Source organism: Moschus berezovskii, chromosome 3 (assembly GCF_049115385.1).
Source record: "Moschus berezovskii isolate FMDL1 chromosome 3, NW_MosBer_1.0, whole genome shotgun sequence".
In the NCBI taxonomy this organism is placed as follows: Eukaryota; Metazoa; Chordata; class Mammalia; order Artiodactyla; family Moschidae; genus Moschus; species Moschus berezovskii.
The window spans coordinates 15,633,098-15,650,619 of NC_142462.1; the positions used below are offsets into that span (position 1 = coordinate 15,633,098).

At 38.9% G+C, this 17,522-nt stretch overlaps 1 protein-coding gene and 1 long non-coding RNA gene across 3 annotated transcripts in view; one reads left to right on the forward strand and one right to left on the reverse strand.

Annotated features, from left to right (window-relative positions):
* The window catches only part of LOC129552218 (uncharacterized), a 41,209-nt gene that overhangs the window by 20,888 nt on the left and 2,799 nt on the right, over window positions 1-17,522 (forward strand). For both annotated transcript variants that reach the window (XR_016036642.1, XR_016036643.1), the window contains 2 exons: window positions 11,122-11,241; window positions 12,005-12,960. This is a non-coding gene — a long non-coding RNA (uncharacterized LOC129552218). The remainder of the gene's footprint in view (window positions 1-11,121; window positions 11,242-12,004; window positions 12,961-17,522) is intronic.
* The window catches only part of PEX1 (peroxisomal biogenesis factor 1), an 85,137-nt gene that overhangs the window by 7,862 nt on the left and 59,753 nt on the right, over window positions 1-17,522 (reverse strand). Inside the window, exons 21-23 of the mRNA XM_055420423.2 lie at window positions 16,370-16,600; window positions 14,952-15,146; window positions 14,536-14,666 (exon numbers count right to left, since the gene is read on the reverse strand). Coding sequence (XP_055276398.1) covers window positions 14,536-14,666; window positions 14,952-15,146; window positions 16,370-16,600 — 557 coding nt within the window. The remainder of the gene's footprint in view (window positions 1-14,535; window positions 14,667-14,951; window positions 15,147-16,369; window positions 16,601-17,522) is intronic.

The following is a 17,522-nucleotide window of genomic DNA, read 5'->3' on the forward strand; positions in this document are numbered from 1 at the left end:
TTGGGAAACTCAGCAGTGGCCACAGGACTGGAAGAGGTCAGTCTTCATTCCAATCCCAAAGAAAGGCAATGCCAAAGAATGCTCAAACTACCGCACAATTGCACTCATCTCACACGCTAGTAAAGTCATGCTCAAAATTCTCCAAGCCAGGCTTCAGCAGTATGTAAACCGTGAACTCCCAGATGTTCAAGCAGGTTTTAGAAAAGGCAGAGGCACCAGAGATCAAATTGCCAACATCCGCTGGATCATGGAGAAAGCAAGAGAGTTTCAGAAAAACATCTATTTCTGCTTCACTGATTATGCCAAAGCCTTTGACTGTGTGGATCACAATAAACTGTGGAACATTCTGAAAGAGATGGGAATCCCAGACCACCTGACCTGCCTCTTGAGAAACCTGTATGCAGGTCAGGAAGCAACAGTTAGAACCGGCCATGGAACAACAGACTGGTTCCAAATAGGAAAAGGAGTGCGTCAAGGTTGTATATTGTCACCTTGCTTATTTAACTTATATGCAGAGTACATCATGAGGAACGCTGGGCTGGAAGAAGCACAAGCTGGAATCAAGATTGCTGGGAGAAATATCAATAACCTCAGATATGCAGATGACACTACCCTTATGGCAGAAAGTGAAGAGGAACTCAAAAGCCTCTTGATGAAAGTGAAAGAGGAGAGTGAAAAGGTTGGCTTGAAGCTCAACATTCAGAAAACAAAGATCATGGCATCTGGTCCCATCACTTCATGGGAAATAGATGGAAAAACAGTGGAAACAGTGTCAGACTTTGTTTTTTTGGGCTCCAAAATCACTGCAGATGCTGATTGCAGCCATGAAATTAAAAGACGCTTGCTCCTTGGAAGGAAAGTTATGACCAACCTTGATAGTATATTAAAAAGCAGAGACATTACTTTGCCGACCAAGGTCCGTCTAGTCAAGGCAATGGTTTTTCCCGTGGTCATGTATGGATGTGAGAGTTGGACTGTGAAGAAAGCTGATCGCCAAAGAATCGATGCTTTTGAACTGTGGTGTTGGAGAAGACTCTTGAGAGTCCCTTATACTGCAAGGAGATCCAACCAGTCCATTCTAGAGGAGATCAATCCTGGATGTTCATTGGAGGGACTGATGCTAAAGCTGAAACTCCAATACTTTGGCCACCTCATGAGACGAGTTGACTCACTGGAAAAGACTCTGATGCTGGGAAAGGTTGGGGGCGGGAGGAGAAGGGGACGATGGAGAATGAGATGGCTGGATGGCATCACCGACTCTGTGGACATGAGTTTGAGTGTACTCCGGGAGTTGGTGATGGACAGGGAGGCCTGGCATGCTGTGATTCATGGGGTCGCGGAGAGTCGGACACGACTGAGCGACTGAACTGAACTGAACTGAACTGATTCATCAAAGATATTCACCTGTAATTTTCTTTTTTGGTTGTGTCTTTGTCTGGTTTTGGTTTCAAAGTGATGGTGCTTTGAAAGAATATCTTTGGGAGTATTCTTTCCTCTTCAGTCTTTTGGAAGAATTTGAGAACGATCAATGTAACTTCTTCTTGGTATGTTTGGTACAATTCCCCAGTGAGCCACTTGGTTCTGGGCTCCTGTTTGAAGGGAGTTTTTAAAATTAGATTCTATTTCATTTCTAGTGATTGGTTTGTTCAGGTTATCTATTTCTTCTTGATTCAGTTTTGGTTGGCTGTGTTTCTAAAAATTGATCCATTTCTTCTAGGCTGTCAAATTTGTTGACATATAATTGTTCACAGGAGGACAGAGTATGTTCATAGTAGAACAAAGTAAAGAAGAGGGCGGCAGAGGACGAGATGTTTATATAGCATCACCAATTCAATGGACATAAACTTGGGCAAACTCTGGGAGACAGAGGACAGGGAGGTCTGGCTTGCTGCAACCCCAAAACTGGGGGTTGCAAAGAGTCAGACACGACTTAGTGACTAAACAGCAACTGTTCCAGTATTCTTACCTTTTGCCCCCTTTGGTATTGGTTGTGATTTCTTCTCATTCATATTTTGTTTATTTGGGTCTTGCCTCTTTTCTTATTAGTAAGCCTGGCCAACTCTGTTTACCTTTCAAAGAACCAGCTCTTGGTTTTATATGTTTCTTATACCTATTTCACTTCTGATTTTTATTATCATCTCCTTCATTGTGCTATTCTGTTTGTTCTTTTTCTAATTCTTTAAGTGGTGGATTGTTATATTTTCCTGTTTCTTAAAGAAGCCTGTATTGCTGTGAACTTCCCTCTAAGAACTGCTTTTGCTGCATCCCATAGATTTTATATGGTTCTGTTTTCATTGTCATTTGCCTCAAAGGACTTAACTTCATAGATTTTGTTGACCACTTGGTTTTTAGTAGCATATTGTTTAGTTTGCATGTAATTTTTGCCTCGTTTCTTTTTTTGTGGTTGACTTCTAGTTTCATGACATTATGATCAGAAAAGATGCTTGAAATAATTTCTATACTCTTAAATTTGTTGAGGCTTGTTTTGTGTCCTAGGATGCGATCAACCCTAGAGAATATTTCATGTCCACTTGAAAAGAATGTGTATTTTGGATTTTTTTTTTGGATGTTATATTCTGAAGACATCAATTAAGTCTAATGGCTATTTTATCCTTTAGGATCTCTGTTGCCTTATTCACCTTCTGTCTCAAAGATCTGCCCATTGATGTGAGTGGGGTGTTAAGGTCTCTTATTGTGGTCCTGTCATTTTATCTCTTTGAATCTGTTAGTATTTGTTTTATACATTTGGGTGCTCCTATATTAGGTGCATATATGTTGACAAGTATCATATCCTTTCCATGTATTGATCCTTTTATCATTAATGTCCTTATCTTTCTTTATAGTCTTGTTTTAAAGTTCATTTTGGATGATATGAGAATTGCAATCCCTCTTTTGTCATTTCTGTTTGGATGGAGTATCTTTGTCCATTCCCTTTCATTTGAATTTTTTTTTTTTAGATTCCATATAAAAGCAATATATATTTGTCTTTTTCTGTCTGACTTATTTCATTCAGTATGACAATCTCTAGGTCCATCCATGTTGTTGCAAATGGCATTGTTTCATTTTTTTAATGGTTGAGTAATATGCCTCTGTGTGTGCATGTGTGTATGTACCAAATCTTCTATATCCATTCATCTGTCAATGGATGTTTAGGTTGTTTTCATATCTGGGCGTTGGTAAACAGAACTGTGGTGGACACTGGGGTGCACGTTCTCTTTCAGATTATTGTTCTCCAAACATATGCCCAGGGTGGAATTTCAGGATCATCCAGTATCTCTATTTTGAGTTTTTAAGGAACATCTATACTGTTCACAATGCCTGTCTCAATTTACAATCTGACCAACAGTGGAGGAGGGTTCCCTTCTCTCCACACCCTTTCCAGCACTTATTGTTTGTGGGTTTGTTGATGACAGCCATTTTGACTTCTGTAAAGTGATATCTCATTGTAGTGGTTTTTTAATTGAATTTATTTATTGACCACACTGGGTCTTTGATGCTGTGAACAGGCTTTCTCTAGTTGCAGAAAGCGGGAGCTACTCTCCAGCGGTGTTGCCCAGGCTTCTCACTGCAGTGGCTTCTCTTGTTGCAGAGCACAGGCTCTAGTATGCTCGGGCTTCAGTAGTTATGGCACACAGGCTTAATTGCTCCATGGCATGTGGGATCTTCCCAGACCAGGGATTGAACCTGTGTCCCTTGCATTACAAGGCAGATTCTTAGCCACTGGACCAGCAGGGAAGCCCTCATTGTAGTTTTGATTTGCATTTCTGCAAGGAGATCCAACCAGTCCATTCTAAAGGAGATCAATCCTGGGTGTTCATTGGAAAGACTGATGCTAAAGCTGAAACTCCAATACTTTGGCCACCTCATGCGATGAGTTGACTCACTGGGAAAGACTCTGATGCTGGGAGGGATTGCAGGCAGGAGGAAAAGGGGACGACAGAGAATGAGATGGCTGGATGGCATCACCGACTCGATGGACATGAGTTTGAGTGAACTCTGGGACTTGGTGATGGACAGGGAGGCCTGGCGTGCTGTGACTCATGGGGTCGCAAAGAGTCGGACACGACTGAGCGACTGAACTGAACTGAATTAGTGATGTTGAACATCTTTCCATTATGCCTCTTTGCCAGCTGTATATCATCTTTGGAGAAATGTCTATTTAGGTCTTCTGCCCAGTTTTTGATTGGGTTGTTTATTTTGATATTAAACTCCATGAACTGTTCGTAAATTTTGGAGATTAATCCCTTGTTGACTCTATCATTTGTAAATATTTTCTTACATTCTGTGGGTTGCTTCTCTTTTTGATTATGGTTTCCCTTGCTATGCAAAAGATTTTGAGTTTAATTGGGTCCCATTTGCTTATTTTTGTTATTTCTATTACTCTGAGAGATGGACTGAAAAAGGCATTGCTATGAATTATGTCAGTGTTTTCCTCTGAGTTTTATAGTATCTGACCTTCCATTTAGACCTTTAATCCATTTTAAGTTTATTCTTCTGTATGGTGTTAAAGAAAATTCTCGTTTCATGTTTTTTATGTGGAGTTGTCCAGTTTTCCCAGCACCATTTATTGAACAGACTGTCTCTCCTCCACTGTTTATGTTTCTGGGGTGTCTATCCTGTTCCATTGATGATATGCCTGTTTTTGTGCTAGAACCATACTGTCTTGATGACTGTAGCTTTACAATATATTCTTGACATCAGGGAATCTGATTCTCCCAGCTGTTTTTCTTAAGATTGCTCTGGTTACTCAGGGTCTTTTGGGTTTCCATATGAATTTTAAGACTCTTTGTTCTAGTTCTGTAAAAGATGCCACTGGTAATTTCATACAGATCACAAAGAATCTGTAGCGTGTCTTGTGTAGTACAGTCATTTTAACAATATTGATTCTTCCAGTCCAAGACTGTAGTATATTTTTCCATCTGTTTGTGTCATCTTCAATTTCTTTCACCATTGTCTTACAGTTTTCAGAGTAAAGGTTTTTTTGTCTCCTTAGGTAGGTTTATTCCTAGGTATTTTATTCTTTTTGCTGTGATGGTAAGTGGGACTGTTGCTTTCTCTTTCTGGTCGTTTCATTGTAAATATCTAGGAATGCAACAGATTTCTGTGGATTACTTTTGTATGTAACCAGCAACTCTAATGAATTCATTGATGGGCTCTAGTAGTTTTCTGGTAGTGTCTTTAGGATTTTCTATGTATAGTTATCACTTCATCAGCAAACAGTGACATTTTAATGTCTTTTCCAACTTGGAGTCTTTTTGTTTCTTTTTATTCTCTGATTGCCATGATTAGGACTTCCAAGACTATGTTACATAAAACTGGTGAGATTGGGCATCCTAGTCTTATTCCCGTTTAGAGGGACTGCTTTCAGCTTTTCACTGTTAAGTATGTGGAAAATTCTTCAAGAGATGGGAATACCAGACCACCTGACCTGCCTCCTGAGAAATCTGTATGCAGGTCAAGAAGCAACAGTTAGAACTGGACATGGAACAACAGACTGGTTCCAAATCAGGAAAGGAATATGTCAAGGCTGTGTATTGTCACCCCGATTATTTAACTTATATGCAGGGTATATCATGAGAAATGCTGGGCTGGATGAAGCACAAACTGGAATCAAGATTGCTGGGAGAAATATCAGTAACCTCAGATATGCAGATGACACGACCCTTATGGCAGAAAGTGAAGAACTAAAGAGCCTCTTGATGAAAGTGAAAAAGGAAAGTGAAAAAGTTGGCTTAAAACTCAACATTCAGAAAGCTAAGATCATGGCATCTGGTCTATCACTTCATGGCAAATAGATGGGAAACAGTGACAGACTTTATTTTTGGGGGCTCCAAAATCACTGGACTGCCATCATGAAATTAAAAGATGCTTGCTCCTTGGAAGAAAAGTTATGGCCAACCTAGATAACATATTAAAAAGCAGAGACATTACTTTGCCAACAAAGGTCTGTCTAGTCAAAGCTTTGGTTTTTCTAGTCGTGTGTGGATGTGAGAGTTGGACTATAAAGAAAGCTAAGAGCCAAAGAATCGATGCTTTTGAATTGTAGTGTTGGAGAAGACTCTTGAGAGTCTCTTGGACTGCAAGGAGATCCAACCAGTCCATCCTAAAGGAAATCAGTCCTGAATATTCATTGGAAGGACTGATGCTGAAGCTCCAATACTTTGGCCATCTGATGTGAAGAAAAGATCCTGATGCTGGGAAAGATTGAAGGTGGGAGGAGAAGGGGACAACAGAGGATGAGATGGTTGGATGGCATCACCGACTCAATGAACATGAGTTTGAGTAAACCGACTCAATGAACATGAGTTTGAGTAAACTCCGGGAGTTGGTGATGGACAGGGAGGCCTGGCGTGCTGCAGTCCATGGGGTCGCAAAGAGTTGGACATGACTGAACTGAAGATGTTAGCTGTAGCTTTAGCTGTATCGCCTTTGTTATGTTGATGGTGTGTTTCCTCTGAAACAACGTTCTGGAGCCTTTTCATCATAAATGGATGCTGAATTTTGTCAGCAGCTTTTTCTGCATCTATTAAATATATCATGCCACTCCCTTCTGGCTTGCAGAGTTTCTGCTGAAAGGTCAGCTGATAAACTTATGGGAGTGCCCTTGGATGGCATTTGTTGCTTTTAGTCTTTGTAATTTTTCTTTGTTGTATTCAATCTTTGACTAATATGTGTTTCAGCATGCTCCTTACACATGTTCCTACTTGGGTTTATCCTGTCTGGACTCTCTGTTCTTCCTAGATGTTGGTGAGTATTTCCCTTCCCATGTTAGTGAATTTTTCAGCTATTATCTCTTCAAATATTTTCTCAGATCCTTTCTGTCTCCTTCTGGGAACTCTGTAATGCAAATATTGGTGCCTTTAATATTGTCCTGGACTTCTCTTAGACTATCTTTGTCTTTCGTTATGTTCCGTGGCAGTGATTTTCACTATTATCTTTCAGGTCACTTACCTGTTCTTCTGCCTCACTTATTCTTTTGATCCCTTCTGGTGTATTTTTCATTTCATACTGTTCACCTGTTTGTTCCTTGGTTCTTCTTGGTCTCCAGCAAACATTTATTGTATCTTTCTCAATCCTTGACTCCATTCTTTTTCTGAGATCTTTGATTATCTTCACTATTGTTCTGAATTCTTCCGGTAGATTGGCTATCTTTATTTCACTTAGTTGTTCTTCTGGGTGTCATCTTGTTCCTTTATCTGGGACATATTCCTTTTCAATCTCATTTTGACTAACTTTCTCTGATTGCAGTTTCTGTTCCATAGGCCGCAAGACTGTAGTTCTTCTGTCTGCCCTCTGGTGGTTGCGGCTGTCTAAGAGGTTTCTGCAGGCTTCCTCATGAGAAGGGCTGATTCTGGTCCACTGGTGGGTAGAGCTGGATTTTGTCCCTCTGGTGCACAGGGCCATGTTCAGGGAGTCTTTAAGCTGCTTGTCTGCTGATGGCTGGGGCTGTGTTCCTGCCCTGTTGGTGGTTTGGCTTGAGGCGACCCAGCACTGGAACCTGCAGGGGCTAATGGCAGCCTTGGGAGGGTTCATACTCATAAGTACATTCCAGAATCGTTTCTGCCAGTGTCTTTGTTCTTGGAGTGAGTCGTGGTCGCCACTCCCCTTCTCCCCCACCTCTGCAGGAGACCATCCAGTACTAGCAGGTAGGTCCGTCCCTGTCTATCAGGTCACTGCTCTTTTCCCCTGGGTCTTTGTATATGAGACTTTGTGTGTGCCCTCTAAGAGCAGACTTGGTGTTTCTCCCCAACTTGTAGAAATACTGTGATCAAACCCCACTGTCCTTCAAAGCCAGATTCTCTGGGGGCTGGACCCCTAGGCTGGAAAGGCTGATGTGGGGTTTAAAACTTTCACTCCTGTGGGATAACTTCTATGGTAGAATTGTTTCCAAGCTTGTGGGTCACCCACCCAGCAGGTATGGGATTTGCAATAATGCCCCTCCTACCATCCTATTGTGGCTTTTGTCTTTGGATGTAGAATATCTTTTTTGGGAGGTTCCAGTAATTTTTTTTTGCAAATGGTTGTTCACCAGTTAGTTGTGATTTTGGTGTTTCTACAGGAAGAGGGTGAGCTCACATCCTTCTACTCTGCCATCTTGAGCTAAGCCTCCTCCATTCCCTTACTTTTAATCTGTGCATGTCCTTTGCCCTAAGGTAGATCTCTTACAGGCAACATCTTTTGATTTCCTTCATAATTAAAAATCTTCATGTAGTTGGATGGTTGGGTCAGGCCCTTGATAGCATTCAGGCTGCAATCCAGTTTTTTGAGGAAATAAGAAACTGTCCATATTTTACAAATTAGTCTTTGCAAAATCAGAAATGTGGCTCTAGAAACAATGTAAAAGTTCACCTCTCTTTACCAACCCCCAGACCTCTCCTGGTGTAAAAGATCAGGATGTTAGAACTATTTAAAGATAGGAAATTGTAAATAACTACTCTAGACTTCTGGTAACAAATATACCTCCAGATTCCTAGAAAGAGGAAATAATTAACAAAAAGATAACCTACTGAATGGGAAGAAATATCTGCAAATGATACAGCCAATAAGTGGTTAATACCTAAACTATAAAGAGTACATACAACTCAATATCAAAAAAACCTGAGGAAAATAATGGGCAGAGGATCAGAATAGACATTTTCCAAAGAAGACATACAGATAGAAGGCTAACATCTCTAATTAGAGAAATGCAAAACAAAAGCACAGTGAGATACCACCTCTCAACTGTCAGAATGGCTATCATCAAAAAGACTATAGATAATAAGGGCAAGGATGAGGAGAAAAGGGGACCGTCTAACACTGCTGGTGTAAAGGAACATTTATGTAACCACTGTCGAAAATGAAACGGAGGCTGCTTTCAATATGGATGTTCCTCAAAAAGCTAAAATGATAGAACTACCGTATAACCAGTAATTCTAATCTGGGTATATATACCTGGCATGTAGTTAGTATTAATTAGTATACTAGATATTACTATATATAGTATAGTAATACTAGTAATATAGTATAGTAATGCTATACTGTATTAGTATACTCTATATTGCTATATAGAGAATATTAATATAGTAAATATAGTAAGTAATATAGTAGAGAAACAAATAGTAATTTAAAAAGATACATGTATTTTAATGTTCAAAGAAGCATTATTCAGAATTGCCAAGGTATGGAAGCAATGGAAGTGTCCATCAATAAACAGCTGGCTTAATAAGATGTATGTATATACAATGGAATCTTACTCAGCCAATAAAACACTGAAACACTGCCACGTGATACAACAGTGATGGACCTAAAGAACACCTCAGAAAAGACAAACGCCACCATCACTCACTGTGAATCTAAAAAACAAACGAATGTGTAAAACAAAACAGAAATGGACTCACAGATACAGGGAACAGACTAGTGGTTACCAGACAAGAGAAGGAAGGAAAGGAACAAGCCAGGGCTTGGGGATTAAGAGGGACAAACTGTTCTGTATAAAATAAGGAACAAGGACTATACTGATCATCACAGGGAAATGTAGCCCTTATTTTGCAGTAACTTTAAATGGAGTGTAATCTATAAATATTGAATCACTATGTAGTACACCTGAAGCTAATACTGTAAATCAACTCTATTTAAACACAAGCAAGCAGAAAATTTACTTTCTTCCTCTGTCCCTGGACATATCCTAAAACACTGTCTACAATCACCTGAGACTGGGGGGTAAAAAGGAGCAGCAACAGGAGAGGCTTTTTAAAAAATACAGGCTTATAAAAATTCCTGGGCTTTCCCAGTGGCTCAGATGGAAAAGAATCTGCCTGCAATGCAGGAGACCTGGGTTTAATCCCTGGATTGGGAAGTTCCCCTAGAGGAAGAAACAGCAACCCACTCTAGTATTCTTGCCTGGAGAAGTCCATGGGCAGAGAAGCCAGGCAGGCTACAGTCCATGGGGTTGCAAGAACTGGACATGACTGAGCGACTTTCACACGCACGTAACAACTCCCATGGATTAAAAAGGAATGAATTTGGATCATATGGAGTGATGTGGATGAACCTGGAGTCTGTCATACAAAGTGAAGTAAGTCAGAACAAGTATTGTATATTACTGCATATATGTGGAATCTAGAATCTAAAAAAAAAATCATAAGTGCATATATGATGAACCTATTTGCAGGGCAGGAATAGAGAAGCGGATGTGGAGAATGGACTTGTGACACAGGGTGGGGGAAGGGGAGGGTGGGATGAACTGAGCAGCAATGACATATATACACTACCATGTGTAAAACAGCCAGTGGGAAGCTGCTGGATAACACAGGGAGCTCAGCTGGGTGCTCTGCTGCAACCCAGAGCCGTGGGGCAGGAGGGAGGCTCAAGAGGGAGGGAAAGGATACATGTATACAAACACCTGAGTCACTTCTGTATAAGAACTAACACAACACAGTAAAATATTCCAATTAAAAAAAAACAACCCCAAGGCTAAAATTTGGGGATGGAAATTAAACAGGATCTCTTTGTCTGTGTTTGTTATATCTATGTATGTGTGATGTTTTGGATGAATATTGCCATAATTTGTAAAATGATCTACTTAATTGGCTTAAAGAAAAAAGCAGCACAAATTTAGTATTTCTCAACTCTCAGAAACATAATACAACCTAATCCAAGTAAAGTGATTTGGGATACTGTCCAGTAAATAAAAGTTAAAGTATATCTGTTATGAAACTTGCCATGATAGTTAACTGCTTTAATATCCCATAAAATTTTCATAAGTGAACTTCTCAATAATAAATTTTTATGGTATGTCTCCTTTACTTCCATAATCTCTTTGGTAACTTAAACCCTTAGTTTTGGTAAATGATGAAAATTCACTGGATATCTAGATAATTTTTAAATATAAAATACTGAAACATTAACTACTGAACATGGTATCATTTACTTTTGGCTTCTTACAATGTAGAAACTAAAAATATTTCAAAGTATGAAGAAATGTGTCCTACTCTACACTGAAGAATTGTACTGTTAAGGTATATTCTTCCAGAAATTATGAAATGTATGCAGTAATCTGCCAGTCTACAAAATGCTAGTGTAACAGTTCAAAATTACAAGTAAAGGTTTGTGTTAAGCATTCCAATTAATGTAATTTCTCAGTTCTAATTAAAGACAAGGAAAACAACTATGCAACTCTATTCTGATTGTTTCGGAATGGGAAAGAATAAAGGACAAACTGAATGTAGAAGCTTGGAGAGAGACTTACTTTGTGCAGTCAAGGTGGGTAAAACGGAATGAATTTACTACAGGGTTTTAAAAAAAAGCTTTAGTTTATATACTACTACTATTAAAATGTTCTCCTTCAGGACAAAAATTTTTTGGGCTATTGGTCTGCTACTGCTGAGACTATGAAAGGTTTTTTACCTTTTAAAGTACTCTTCATACAAAGCTTTTTTAGAAATCAAAATCCTATTTTATCCAAATAATTTCCTATGACTCATGTCTTATTACTTAAGAAAGTCTTAAGTGTTTTGTTTTTACAACTACGTAACTCTGTCTTTGCCTGCAAAGTCTCTGACACTGTGGTTAAGCAAATAAGTATTGTTTAACAGTAAGATGGTACTGGTGTTTTAAAACCTCTTGATATTTTTGACAAACTTCCCCAAATTCTAAATAAGGCTTTTTGACTTTGAACTAACTCTTGTGATGTTCCAGAGATCCCCTGGAACATCTCAAGAGATCTAGTCCCTTTCTCAAAAAGAGAAAGATAAATTAGGCTTACTCTGATATATTATGTTACACAGGAAGCACGGTCAAGAAAAAACACTACAAATGATACTCAGTTATATTTATATGGGTATGTTATGAATATTAATGTAATATGAATATTACATATTTTATGAATATTACGTATCAGACATTTAGGAATTGTATACAATTCCTGTAATTCCAGTTATCTTAAAATTGTATGTCATAGAAATAACCAAATTTCCTCATCAACTGCATTACAGTGATGCTTCATCAGATTTTTTTTTTATTTTAGAAGAGCTTCAGATTTACAGAAAAGTTGGCAAAGATAGTAAAGAGTTTCATCAAATCTTTAACCATGGCCATTTTTAAGTCTTTTGTCATTTATAATTATTGTAAAAGTGTTCCTGCAAAAGTGCTAGATCTTCAGTGAGACTCATGGGAAGTACTCTAACAAGAGCTGGTTTCTGATAACTTTCAGTTTATATGGCAGAAAATGAAGAGGAACTCAAAAGCCTCTTGATGAAAGTGAAAGAGGAGAGTGAAAAGCTTGGCTTGAAGCTCAACATTCAGAAAACAAAGATCATGGCATCTGGTCCCATCACTTCATGGGAAATAGATGGAAAAACAGTGGGAACAGTGTCAGACTTTATTTTTTTGGGCTCCAAAATCACTGCAGATGCTGATTGCAGCCATGAAATTAAAAGACGCTTACTCCTTGGAAGGAAAGTTATAACCAACCTTGATAATATATTAAAAAGCAGAGACATTACTTTGCCAACCAAGGTCCGTCTAGTCAAGGCTATGGTTTTTCCCGTGGTCATGTATGGATGTGAGAGTTGGACTGTGAAGAAAGCTGATCGCCGAAGAATTGATGCTTTTGAACTGTGGTGTTGGAGAAGATTCTTGAGAGTCCCTGTACCGCAAGGAGATCCAACCAGTCCATTCTAAGGGAGATCGATCCTGGGTGTTCATTGGAAGGACTGATGCTAAAGCTGAAACTGCAATACTTTGGCCACCTCATGCGACGAGTTGACTCACTGGAAAAGACTCTGATGCTGGGAAAGGTTGGGGGCGGGAGGAGAAGGGGACGACCGAGAATGAGATGGCTGGATGGCATCACCAACTCGATGGACATGAGTTTGAGTGAACTCCGGGAGTTGGTGATGGACAGGGAGGCCTGGCGTGCTGTGATTCATGGGGTCGCGGAGAGTCGGACACGACTGAGCGACAGAACTGAACTGAACTGAGGTAAGAATTTGTAGAACTCTAATACTTTGGCCACCTCATGCGACCAGTTGACTCACTGGGAAAGACTCTGATGCTGGGAAGGATTGGGGGCGGGAGGAGAAGGGGACGACAGAGAATGAGATGGCTGGATGGCATCACCAACTCAATGGACATGAGTTTGAGTGAACTCTGGGAGTTAGTGATGGACAGGGAGGCCTGGCGTGCTGTGATTCATGGGGTCGCAAAGAGTTGGACACGACTGAGCGACTGAACTGAACGGACTGATGGCTTCATAAAACTGCTAACAAAAGATCCATAAAAATTAATTACATGGGATTGAATGAACTACTGAGGACCATTATAGTTTTTATGACTGTGTTCATCAAGTATTGTTTTATTTTTTCCAGATTTAAGGAAACTTTTTTCTTTTAAGCTATCAATAATTTGGTTAAATATGCCTTTGTGAACAAAAATGAAACATGTTTTCTACCTGATCCTTCCAGAATTCAGAAACTCTCAATGAATATTCCTATGGCTACAGCTATTTCCATAAGTTCAATGAGAATGCTTTCTCCTTGTGATAGGACAAAGCTGGAAGCACTGGTTGTATTACCAAGGTTTGACTGTAATGTCATATCTGAGAATGCACAGAGAACAAAAAAGACCAGTTTTAAGAAACTAAGACTGACTTTATGGAACCAATAACGCCCCTTGGAAAACCCGTCTGGTACCTTTTTTTCATAGTTCCCAGTAACCTTACCAGATGAGTTTAGTTAGGAAGGTCATTTCCTGGCAGGTATAGGGACTTCAGGGTATCTTGGGGACCTCCAAAAGAGAGGGATTTAAGCCACCTGAATACGGTTGACTCTTTAACAACACAGAAGTGAGAGGCACCAACCCCACCCCTCACTAACTGACACAGATCTTCAGTCAGCCCACAGTTCCACATCCACAGATTCAACAAGCCATGGGTTGTGTAGCACTATAGTACCTGTTTACTGAAAAATCGACTCATGTAGTTCAAGTCCATGTTGTTCGAGGGTCAACAGTATATAGCTACTGCAAGCAAAATCTTATGGTAAGTACTTGCCTTGGCTTCCAAGCATCAAGTCTTTTAAAACATTAAACTGAGATTCCTTCTGAAAATTTCCAGCAAAAAGCACCTGCATGGTCAGTTACTATCTTGCTGAACTTATGTAAATAACCAGGCCAAGTTTATTGAAACTAGATTTAATTTGAAAACAGTTTAGTCTTACTGTGGTTATTTAAGTTAGAAATGAGGGTCGTTGTAGAGAGAGAAATCATGTTTCATTAATATAATTTTTCTTTGCTTTTAAAATTAAGAAAGTGCATTAACCAATTCATTTGATTAAATCTGATATATATAAATATACATTTATATAAAAATAAAAATTTATTTTTGACTTTATTCCTGACATTTTTGAATGTTTGAATGCATGGCTACTAAGCAAATGTTTTTGAATTGGCTTTTAAATATTCCACATATTAATTGTGATTCGAAAAAGAACTCTAGAAGTTTGAAGAACTGTTGATTGTAATAGTATGTATACTTCTGAATCAGAATTTGTTACTTACAACTCAGCAAAGGTCTTCCAGTCATCTTCACTGATGGATGGCCGAGTATGACTAAGCGCAGTCATTAAATGTGACTGGCTAATAGCCAAACTGGTTCTGATTGGTCCTGGTGGGTTAAGGGCATCATCCTCCTTAAACAAAAAATAAAATGACAGGAAGTTAACTAAGGGACATAATGAAAAAGACTTATTTGCTTGTGAAAAAAAATGTTATTTGCTTTTGCCCTTTTCTTGGGACTATGCCTTCCCTTTCTCATAAAATTACCAAAAACTGTTAGCACATAAACTGTCTGACCAATCAATGTGTTTCAGCCCTTTATAAAGAGAGCGCATTTACAAATAAAAAAAATACATCTCAAAAACAGGAAAGACAATCTGTAAGAAGTTTCACAGTTACGATGAAGGGGAAAGCCTTACCCCAGTTTGGCTCCGGTATCTGCCTTTGATGATGCTGATGTCTGCCCTCAGTTGATCTCTCTGCTCCTGTGTGAGTTCCTGATAACCCTCTTGGGAGGCTGTTCTGAACAGTGGAGGTCGTAATGACTGATCTTTCCCAGGAGCTCCGAGAAACTCCTGAGTCATGGAGCTTGGTGCTGACAGGCATTGTGAGCTCTGCATGGTTAAGTGTAATAGTGAAAGATGGGAGGGAAGGAAAAACAGCAAGGGAGAAAAAAGTTATGTACTTATCAAAGATAAAATGACAAAATTTCAGCAGGAAAACTTTAACATGGGTAAGCTTACATTTTAACTAGCTAAAATTTGAGCAGGTTTAAAATACATTCATATTCTATAAAGGATCATCTATACCTATGTGGTTGAACCACCACAGAGTGAAAACTGCCATCATACAAGGCGTTTTTTTTTTAAATGCTTTGTTATAAATCCACCACTAATGCGCTAATGATAGGTTATACTAAGGTTCTGGGGCATTTCTACATGTTAAGAAACAAAAAACAAAGACTAGAATTAAAATTGCTTATTATTCTTGAGAATAAAAATGGGTTACTTTTATATTTTTTAAAACCTAATTAAGGAAATCTACCTAAAAAATTACTGAATATTTGTAAAAATGTTAAGTTTACCAATAAAGTAACAGTGAATCACTGTCTTCTGAGATATGTGTTGAATGCTACTTTAATTTAGAAAAATGGTATTGCCCCAATTTAATCTGGGCTTCCCTCGTGGCTCAGTCGGTAAAGAATCTGCCTCCAATGCAGGACACCCAGGTTCAAATTCCTTGAGTCAGGAAGATCTCCTGGAGGAGGAAATGGCAGCCCACTCCAGTACTCTTGCCTGGAGAATCCCATGGACAGAGGAGCCTGGTGGGCTATAGTCCATGGGGTCGCAAGAGTCAGACACGACTTTAATGTAAAACACACAAATTTAATCTAAACATTTTCCCTGTTGAAACATTACTAATAACTTTTTCACTATGCTTATACTTTCTACGAGAAGTATTACCAAAAGATAACATTTTGTTGTCAGAATTTTTGAGATTATCATACCAAATTTCTCATTATCTTCAACTGTTCTACAATAATAGAATTTAAGTTTAACATAAAATTGATCTGCTACTAAAGATGTTTTAAAGCTGCTAATGAAGAGAGAAAAACTCGAAAGAAACCAAAGGGTAATCACAACCCCTGGCTACCTTGGCTCCCCTTACTGCCAGCCCTGTCTTCACAAGGAATGAAAATGACTGATTAGTGTATGGAAAGACTGCTTTACTGATGGAGTCAGACCAACCAGAAAGAACATGGGGGGCCGGTTGGGACATAAACTGAACCAACATATGGCTTCCTAGTTCAAAACTGTACAACAACTACACAAGTTACCAAATCAGAAGAGGTTCCATTTCCAAGTTCTGATTCGTAAGAGCTTCCAAAGTAGAGCCGGTACATATTGAACTTTGATTCATCTTGAAGCACCTCAGACATCTCCAGAGAAACCAGGGACTGCTCTAAGCCACATTCTCCGTCTCCAGCTGAATCATCAGAGCCACTGCTGTGGTTAAGAAAAACCATTGAAGACAGACTCAGGTCACTATCAGAGCTGGAACCTCCATCCTAAAACACACAAAAGGACAATCAGCTGTAAAGCTCTAAGTAATCCACAATTCAAAAATAAACCACACAGCATTCTAACAGACCAAGGAAACTCCAGACCCATTTTACAAAAGTTCTTATTGATACTCTAATGGTTCTGAGGCATATCACATAATTTTAACTATTAAAATAAGTAAAGACAAAATGGAATATATAGGTAATTTGCCAACCATCTCCCCCAAAACTAACAAAGCTAGGACTCAGACCTCTGGATTTTATTTTCATGTCTCTTTAAATTCATATTTTTCTATTCTGAAATGAGAAAGCATTCTAAAACATGGTTGATGCATCATTATGGAGTGCTTTACAAATAAACACCCTTTCTGCTAGTGAAATGGGGCGGGGGAGGAAACACCTTCCATGGCTTACCGAAATAAGTAGCACAAACTTGGAAGTATCTAAATTTAGTCCCTGCAATGACTTCCAACAAACTGTGAAGGAGAGGAGTATATAAGAAAAGTCTTCCTAGAAAATATATGGTAAAGTCCATAATGTGGCAGAGTTCAAATTCTTTGTCGCAAAAATTAAAATATTATCCTTACAGAAAAAACTTTCTGGGGCTGGAATACCAAAAGTACAAGATAAACCTAGAACATCTTGTCCTGTAGGGAAGTAAGTGATCAGAGAATGAGGACCATACACCACAAAGGCACAGAAGCCATCCAAAAGGGGCGCCTACTGGCCAGATCTGGGACAATCTGAGCTTCAAAATAACTATTTGATGATTTTTTTAAAAAAGTAAAAAATCTGAAATCGCAATACAATTCCTGACACCTCAATTCAAAGGATACCCTTCCACACACCAACTATATTTTGCCAATAGTAAGGTAAGGTGAAAGAAAAAGACATCAAATTCTTCATGTAAGTACAAATTCTCTACAAA